The sequence below is a fragment of the Seriola dumerili genome, unplaced genomic scaffold (genome assembly GCF_002260705.1).
Source record: "Seriola dumerili isolate Sdu_G_001 unplaced genomic scaffold, Sdu_1.0 BDQW01000295.1, whole genome shotgun sequence".
Classification (NCBI taxonomy): Eukaryota; Metazoa; Chordata; class Actinopteri; order Carangiformes; family Carangidae; genus Seriola; species Seriola dumerili.
Window position 1 is genome coordinate 1,137,491 of NW_019174550.1, and position 10,000 is coordinate 1,147,490.

General features: G+C 40.1%; 1 protein-coding gene across 1 annotated transcript in view; it reads left to right on the forward strand.

Annotated features, from left to right (window-relative positions):
• Nucleotides 1-8,588, forward strand: part of LOC111231334 (urea transporter 2-like) — a 21,144-nt gene extending 12,556 nt beyond the window's left edge. The window contains exons 6-8 of the mRNA XM_022758391.1: nt 5,950-6,084; nt 7,174-7,223; nt 8,205-8,588. Coding sequence (XP_022614112.1) covers nt 5,950-6,084; nt 7,174-7,223; nt 8,205-8,387 — 368 coding nt within the window. The 3' untranslated portion in view covers nt 8,388-8,588. The remainder of the gene's footprint in view (nt 1-5,949; nt 6,085-7,173; nt 7,224-8,204) is intronic.
• The last annotated feature ends 1,412 nt before the right edge of the window (nt 8,589-10,000 follow it).

Genomic DNA, 10,000 nt, shown 5'->3' on the forward strand with positions numbered 1-10,000 from the left:
GTGTGTGTGTGTGTGTGTGAGTGTGTGTGAGAAGGGGAGAGAGAGAGAGAGAGTGTGATGTCATCACCATATTCATTGATAGCTGACAAAGAACTGATAAGTCCCCCTAAACCCCTCCCCCAGTCACCCCCAATCCGATTGTCCAATCATAGCTTAGCAACCGTAACCAGGCACAGCAGGCCTACCGAGCTTTGGCTTTCTCCACATGCTGTAATGTGCAAGGGGCTCTAACACGAGAGACACTAATCTTCAGAGTTTGGAGGGTGTCTTTAGTAAACTGCCTCCTAATGTTATAATGAATAACATTATTTTAATCATAATAGTGTAGAGATATGCTACGGCTAACCAGCTCTCCCTGCGATGCAAGAGCAATTCTGTAACTTTATTTCTTCTAGTTACATATTAATACATTCACATATTAAAGACCTTTAAACAAGCTTCTTGTTTTAAAACAAATCAACTGGGAACATTAATATGTCAGCTGGCACAGTATTTAGCATTAGCATTAACCGACAACGTTGCCACAACAGTCATATTTCATCTTTCTTTTCACTTGCATCACTCTCTACACTGCCTCTAAAATGCACAGTATAAAGCCCGTTTGTTTTCAGGAAAGAAGTGTGTGTGTGTGTGTGTGTGTGTGTGTGTGTGTGTGTGTGTGTGTGTGAGTGTGTGTGAGAGAGGGAGAGAGAGAGAGAGTGTGATGTCATCACCATATTCATTGATAGCTGACAAGAACTGATAAGTCCCCCCTAAACCCCTCCCCCAGTCACCCCCAATCCGATTGTCCAATCATAGCTTAGCAACCGTAACCAGGCACAGCAGGCCTACCGAGCTTTGGCTTTCTCCACATGCTGTAATGGTGTGCAAGGGGCTCTAACACGAGAGACACTAATCTTCAGAGTTTGGAGGGTGTCTTTAGTAACTGCCTCCTAATGTTATAATGAATAACATTATTTTTAATCATAATAGTGTAGAGTAATGCTACGGCTAACCAGCTCTCCCCTGCGATGCAAGAGCAATTCTGTAACTTTATTTCTTCTAGTTACATATTAATACATTACATATTAAAGACCTTTTAACAAGCTTCTTGTTTTAAAACAAATCAACTGGGAACATTAATATGTCAGCTGGCACAGTATTAGCATTAGCATTAACCGACACTTGGCCACAACAGTCATATTTATCCTACTTGCTACTGGTGTCATTTTCATCATATCATCAGTAAATCTACTGTGATCGTCATCATCCTCTTCATCCATAGCTCTATGCTTACTTTCACTATCATCAACTTCACTGATTTATTATTTTCAACATTTTTGCCATTATTAATCTCTATATTATTTACATTATTTGTGTCATTTTCATTGACATCACCATCATTTCCCAGTTTTCACTCACCACTGTGATGTGCTGTCATCACATTTTTTACCTTTGATGCTGTTGTTATATATATGTAGCTGAGGTAAAAGACCAAAGGGAGCCGACAGCAAATGTTTAGAGATGTGTGATCCCTGACGACAGGCAGGGGAAATCACTGGAGCTCTCTCTGTGTAATCAGCCTCATCACCTTAATGCCACCTTTGTCTGTGAGAAAGGGTGAGAATGACGGACAGACTCTGCAGCATTGGTCAGACCGAGATAGGAAAGAGACGTGAAGTTCGCCTGGGACTGGCAGAGTGTGAGGCCATATTTAGAGCTTTCACTCAAAGCTTTGTGGTGTAAACTATTCCCATAAGGGGTTTCCAGAGGATGGGATCACGGGCTGTATGTAGGCCAGAGCCTCTACCTTCTGCTGCTCCTTATTGTAGGAGAATAATTGTAGAAATGCTTCAAGGTGGGATCAGAGTCGAGATGTAAGAGAAAGTGAGGCAGTTGGAGAAGTCAGCTAGGGTTCATTGCTTAAGTCGTTTAAGTCGTTTTATATTTATGTTGTGAAATCCCACATAAAAGGCACTTTTAAGTAAAAATCTCACACCTTCCATCTCTGGTTTGTGCAGCATCAGACAGGAGAGAAGAGGAAAAAGCAGAGAGCTCTCAGTCATCCACTGCAACATGAAAGAAATGATTTTTTAAGAGGGTGTTTATTATAACCTGTACTACACAGCAATGTCGTAATGGTTTGCAATTTTCTTATAATTATTGGGGTTATTTTCAAAGCCGTACCCCATAGTCTTGATTCAGACCTCCGGGTTTTACATAACAGGCTTTAAGAAGAAGTACTGTCTATAAACATTCTGGGAAGAGATTGAGAATTCATTGTAAGTGACTGAACTGAACAATTTGACCTGTCTTGTTCAGAAAGTTAGCCATGCTAGTGGTGTGGCTTTAAGCATGGTTATGACGTTCGATCATTTGGTCAGTCTGTCCCACACTAAATCTATTTCAACAACTACTGACTGGTTTGTTGTGAAATTTTGCAATTATTTATGGTCCATAAAGGATGATTGGACCTGGCTTTGGTGATCCCCTGACCTTTCCTCTAACACCATGAGGTTGATCTTTGTGGTTTTCTCATCTGAACTTTGTTTTAGGGTGTAATTAGCAAATGTTAGCATGCTAACATGCTGAACTAAAACATCAGCATAGTAGTGTTCGTTTTTGTCAGCGTGTTAGCACACTGACAGTAGCACCATAGCACATTAACAAGGATTTAACTTCTAAAAAAAGAAAATAATTTCACAGTAATCCTGGTAGGATAAAATACGATCATAAAATCCTTACACACATGCTATAAAGCATTAGAAGCATTCACAAAGGAAGAGGGTTGTTGAAATAGGCCAATACGACTTCCGAAATGAGGCTGTTGGCTATAGAAATGCTGGTGTAAATAGACTTATCTCACACACACACACACACACACCCATCAATGCTACATGCACAGCAACAAACATTTCCCTCAACAGCTCATGCTGCTGATATCTGAACAGTGTTAACAAATGAGCCCACATCCAGAGCAATCCATTCAGCTGCATCCACAAACAGTTTACCCCTCACAGGCATCAAAGGACGCAATGATGGGTTTACCAGCTGAATGAAGAGCAGAGGCCCAAATGCAAAGTTAGCCATTACCCGCTAACACCACTGGAAAGCAAGATATTATGTACAGTTCATTTCAGTTGTTCATTCCGACCTATTGCACTGTCCTGCATTTAGTCTGCAGCCAGTCACTGTGGTGCAGAGAGAGGAGAGGAGAGGAGAGGAGAGGAGAGGAGAGGAGAGGAGAGGAGACAAAACAAGGAGAGGAGAGGAAACAAAACAAAACGAGGAGAGGAGAGGAAACAAGTAGAGGAAATGAGGAGAGGAGAGGGAGATACTAGGTTTGATGTGATAAGAGCTCTCTGACTCATTCTATTAGCATAGACAACAGTATAGCTGGAATGACTCACACACACACAAAAACAGTAAAAATTTTAGTATCCTCTGGGGTCTCTCTCCTACATTGCAATTAGTCTTTAATGACACCCTTATGTGGGGAGTGAATGAGGAGACCAGAGGGGTGTGTTGAAGGGAGCGAGGAAGGAAGGAAGGGAACGAGGGAAGTACTGTGAGGGAGAAACAAAGGGAAATGGTGAACAACAGTGAGATGGAGAGGAAGATAATGAATTGTGGGATGAGGAAGAGACAAGATGAGTGTGGAGAGTGCTGGAGGGTTTAAAGAGCGACTGCAGGAGAGAGTAGCTGTGAAAGAAGCAAGATAAACAGAGAGAGGGGAATGGATGACAGTGTAGCCCAGCAGACACACAGACAGAGAGGCGGCAGGACTGGGGTGTGGTCAGACTGCTTCAGGACCAGACTGCTAAACTGCAGCCCCAAATGCATGGTAATAATGAAATCAATCCCAGAGCAGCCTCAGCATCATTTATCTACAGAGGAGCTTCCAAAATTTACACTTACTGCAGATGAACTCTTTGGAAAAATCCTGCAGTATTAATACAGGGAAGATGCAGGGTGGAGAAGCTGCAGCAATATCCAGTGTGAAAGGACGACTTCTGTGTAATGGACATAAATACTTTTTTATGAGAAATATGACAGTAACTAAAGTGGGAATGTGTTCATATGACTATGCAAAGAGGCTCAGGAGAAAAGTTCTTCCCACTCGCCCAGGAGCACATTCAGCTGTCTGCACGTGTGTGTAAATAATACATAGCTACAGCAAAGGGAGGCATGGAGGGTCACTCCTTTCCGCAGTCAGACAGTGTTCAGTAATTTTTTATGATATTACTCTCACTCAAAAAGGTGAAAATAAACAATTTCTGCCGCAGGGTTCATGCTCCCACAAATATAAGTATGGTATATATCAATGAAACAGTCAGTAAGCAGGTTTAAAGCTCATTCCTTTCCACAGCTGAACAGTGGCAGCAGATTATTTACCTGGGTGGGGCAGCAGGACTGATGGCCTCTGCTTACACATGCACAGATGCACGTTTGTCCCTTGTGGCTTACTGTGCTGAAAATGCTAAAAGTGATCAGGCACCCCATCTTTCTGAAGTGTGCAATGTGCAGTTTGTTTGTTTTTTTTGATGCTGTGTCAGGGAGGAGGCTTCAGTTAAACTTTTCAGCCACAGCCGCAGACTGGCTCTAGAAATGATAACATTGCATGGTGCAAGTTTTATATGTATGTTATTTTAAATTTGCATATATGCATTAAATAGCAATATATGATTAACATATATGGTAGCAACATGTTATAACATATAAACACTCATCATATAAGTATTTTTAATATATACTGTATGTACATACCCAAATTTTACTATGGGTATTTCATATGTTATAAACTTATATCTTCATATATCCAAGGAATTTATAAATGTGATAATATATCCTTTTATAGGATACACTGTCTATATGAGAATAGTTTGTTTATTCACGCAATATGCAACCAATGAAAATTTAAGTCAGAAAAACAAAAGTGTTATGTCAAAAAATCACTGAACACTCATAGAAATGTTACAAATATTAAATATTGCAGAGAAATGTTAGAAATGTTAAAGGTTGCAGAGAAATGTTAAGCATTGTGCTTGTTGATTCTGAATGGAGCGCGTTGGCCTTTGCAGCTGAACTCGGCAGCCGTGGTCTTTCTCATTGTAATTGTGCTTTTATTGTTATTCTCCGTCACACGTGGGGAGAAAGACACGGTGCAGCTGCTGCTGAAAGCCAGCAGAGAAAAGGTCAGTGCTTCTGGCCTCGCTGAGATATATCTGGGTCAACATGCCGCTGTGCAGTCTGCGCCTAGCTTCAGCATTACAGTGTGGTTTTTGTTTAGTGTGGATGTGAGTGAGAGGTGAGACACTGATTTTTATTACATTATTATTATGCAAATGAAAAGTAGCATATCATGACAGTTAAAGACACAGTTCTTTGTCCTTCATGATGACTTTTCTGCCTCTAACGTCTTCTCCTGTCATAACACCTACAGTAAAAGACTTAAGAGCGTAAAACCATTTGTTTTACCGTAACTCCAGCCCACTGGAGATCATCATTACCATCATTACATAACACTGGCTGAACACAGGCAGTCTACTCAGAACTCTAATATTCATAAACAGAGTACATTTTTTATCCTGTAAATACTGTTACACAAGTCTCCAAAAACCTGGAGATAACAGAATGATGTTTCCAGCAAGTATCATCAACATCATCCATGTTGGACCAGATACTTTTATCCCTCCTATTTAAAAATACAGGAATAGAAAAGGAAAATCAAGAAATGTCCTTATTGGGTTTTGCACATAAAATAAATACGGCACTGAAAGCAACTATACAACAGTGTGTATCTACCTCCACCATATGGATCATTTTAGTACTGCAGACTGCGTGTATTTCTGCCTGTGTGATTCCCATATCTGCCAACAGCTGTGACTCAATGGCTTTTGTAATCACACTTGTAAAGATTTGACTCACCGTGTGTGTGTGTGTGTGTGTGTGTGTGTGTGTGTTTGGCAGGTCTATCCATGGCGGTGCGTCATGGCTCTCTGTACTCAGGTCTGTCAGGGTTTAATGGAGCTCTGGGCTGCATGGCTGTTGGAGGACTCTTCTTCACCTTCAGCTGGAGGACCCACCTCTTTGCCATTGCCAGCGGTGACAAAAAACACACACACAAACACACTCAGACAGTGTTACTCAGCTAGCTATAAGTGTGACTAGGTGTTTTTAATTGGTTTTATTAAGAGAAACAAGAACCATATTTTATACGATAAAACATAGTAATAGTTTTCTTTTTCTTTTTTTATAATATCCGCTTTAGATGAAACCATATTTGTATTTTGCAGGAATACTAAAACAGACTGAATTGAGAATAAATCAAAATCTTTTGGCTTCTTTCATTGTTGCTGTCATTACTGTACTCAGCCTTCAATACTCTCTGTCAACAGGTGCCTTTGAACTTAATTGCATTACATTTTACTATTCTGTGTACTTTTTGGGAAAGGACATTTGAGGTTTTTGGCTTTCTTCGTGCCTCACTAGACTTTATAATGCATCATGTTGTGAGTTTATCTAATTTTCCTGAGCCCTTTGAGTCACCAAGATGTCACTTACTGCATCGTGGCTCCTCTCAGTAAATCATGCACTCCCTCTTCTGCTGAATCAGCCACATGCTGAATCATGCTCTCTGAAGGAGAGAAAAGGGCTCTTCTTTGTGTAAAGGAGGACGCATGTGAGCACATTTTATTACTGTCTGGTAAAATTCAGCTGTGCTTCTAAAAGCAGCTAGGAGGAACATATTCATTTATTCATCCCACCCTCTTCTCTTCGTCCGTATCTCTCTGCTTATCTAAACCCATTTTCTTCACCTTTTTACTATTTCTCTGTGCTGAATGAATGTAATTGCAGAGCTGAGGTTTTCTAATTCTCTCATTTCGTAAATTCAAAGCCGGATTTAATTGATCTATCCAGTCTTTCGTGTCTACCTCTGCTTTCACCCCTGACAAATTGACAAAATTATACGCTCGCACATTTGCACAACACATCTGAAATCAGCACTGACCAGTTTGGCAGGAAGCTAATCTGCTCACATTAGGTAAATTGGTCTTAATTGGAGCTTTCATTGAGTCTACTATGCAGAGCAACTGCAGCCAACCTCTGTGTGTACATCAGTCCTCTGGGGAAAGATACAGAGTGAGAGTGGAGGATATATTTAGCCTGAATTCTCTTCTCTTCTGCCCGCAGCCTTCCTTTCTGCATATGCTGACATCGCTCTATGCAATCTACTGGGAACTGTAAGTACACACACTTGAAGGCATGTGTGTGTGAAACTGCAACACAGGGACATATTTCCCAGTTTTTAAGCAGAGGGTGATTCAACTTTAGATTTTCTTTCATTTAGGTAAGAACAGCCTTGTTGAACAATATGCAGCTTGTTTGTGAATTATATATAATGGATGTAACTCTGAACTATATATGAGTGATGACCTTTTATGATATGAAAGCATCATTGCATTGACCTCTCAGAGCTGAAAGTCTACTGCACTTGTGACCACACTCAGCACTGATGTCTGGTTGAAATATATGGTGTATTGCATGAAACCACAAGACATTGTTTCAACACTCCCCGCAGTGAAGAAGTCTGGTCCATTTTATTCAGTTGATTCTTGATTAGATAAACTGGCGCAATCTTCTGCAAGACATGAAACGCTGCAGATAAAACCTCAAACAAATTGTCCACCAAAAGTAACTGCTTCATGCCGTGACACACTTTTATGTAATGGAGCACTGCTGCTGTTCAGGCAGGTACAGGAGTCATGGTAATAGTCACATATTGTCCAATCATTCATGTCCAGGACCTATCCTGTTCATTTAGATGGTCCATATAATCTGGCAGGCACTCATTCATTCTGATTACTCCAGTGCCCACAGTGCTCCACACTCCTGCAATAAAACACCATCCACATCCTCAGCCTCCTTTAGCATTGGCATCAGGTGTAGTTACAGGACAAGAATCCTGTTTGGTTGTGTTGATCAGATATTGTGTATCTCAGGCTTGGTAAGATTTGCTCCAGATTTGCATGTCATGTTGAAATAAATGGTTAAACTTGTGTCCTCTCTAAATTAGCATCAAAAACATAGGAATAGTGAAGCTTTTCAGTCACTTCACTCATTCTTATTCATTATCAAAAAAAAACCCCTCTCTCTCTCTCTCTCTCTCTCTCTCTCTCTCTCTCTCTCTCTCTCTCTCTCTCTCTCCCTCCCTCTCTGCCTAGGTGGGTCTCCCAGCATGCAGTTGGGCAGCCACTCTGACAGCCACACTGATGCTGCTGATGACTGGTAGTTTAGCAGCATACCGCATCCCTATTTGTCAAGTTATGGCCCCTGAACACAACCTGCGCTCTCGCAGCCAGTGGGCAGCTGGGAACACCGCAGAAAGAGAAAGCACTGATGTGTAGTGCTAGGACACACACACACACACACACACACACACACACACACACACACACACACACACACACACACACACATACACAGAGTACTGTATCAGTACTCGTTGGATGAGCTGGACCAAACATATATACATTTTGATTATAAGTATATTATAAATGGATTCATAGACATACAATGTTACCATGTCCTTACATTGTAAAAAAAAATAAAAATAAAAAAGTCAATTAAACACTTTGATGAAGCCCTGACTCTACATTTTGTCCACCAGGTGGCAGTGTATTTTCAGCAATAAAATGTTAAGTGTATATGAAGTATCTCAGTTGTTATGCAAGACTTTGTATTCAGACCCAACAAATGTTTTGTCCACGTTTTTGCCACTTGTGTAATTACAATACATGTCTTTTAATAGTGTATCATATTTGAGACACAAAAAAGCCAAAAAACAACCAAGTTAAAGGGAAAGAAAACATCTTTTAATTGCCATGAAATCAACAAGTCAGTTCCATAAAATCATTCATTGTTAAAATGACAGTTTTATTGTTATCAATAAAAACACATAATGAATTCTACAGTCATTATTTTTTAACCCCTTCGTTACCCTGCATAGACATACTACATAGCACTGTACTGTAAAAACAAACTGTACATGTTCCCCAATGCAGGCAGACAGTGAGACAATGAGCACACAGGCGACATGTAATGTGTTTTTGAAATGGACGGAGCGGGCGGCTACTGGAGTTTGAAGGCAACTTTTATCATCATCATCATCTTCATTATTATCATTATTAAAAATTCTCTTAAATGAAAACGTGAAAGGTATTTTGTTCATGGTTTGTTAATTTGATTTTGTCTTTTTTCACAGTGCTTCATGTTGCCTGTTTAGTTTAAATATACACTCCCCATCGCCATACCAATTTCCAAACACACACATGCCCACATTCACACAGATTTTTAAATTAGACCGTATACCGCGTGGTGTACTGTAAACAAAAAAAATCCATACATTTGAAATGACAACCTTCTGCGACAAACAATATCTTTTCTAAAATGTTTTTTTACATCATGCATTTCTATCTCAGTGCTCTAAGAATTTTTTTATTTTTTAATCTACATAATTTTCAGTTCTGGGACTAAACTCTTATCATGAAGTACCTCAAAGACAATGGTGATGAGGTCGGTAACACGGAGAAACATACAAAAGTGCCTTTCAGTCTGTGATTGATCAAGCGTAATAACAATAAAAAAAAGGATTAAAATCAAAAGTAGAAATATAAATACTTGCACAAAGTGTCTTTTTCTTAAGCTGCGTTACAAAAAAATGAACATTCGTAGTTCTACATACTTTCAGTTGAAGATCTGATTGTGAGTGCTGTTGTGCTTTTTTTTTTAACATGACTGTGTGTGTGTGTGTGTGTGTGTGTGTGTGTGTGTGTGTGTGTGTGTGTGTGTGTGTGTGTGTGTGTGTGTGTGTGTGTGTGTGTGTGTGTGTGTGTGTGTGTGTGCGCGCTTGTGTTCATCATGGCTGAGGATAAAGGCAGAATGACAGAGCTGTCTTAGTTGATATACTGTATCTGGCACACACTCACACACACATATGCTTCATACAAATCATACACAT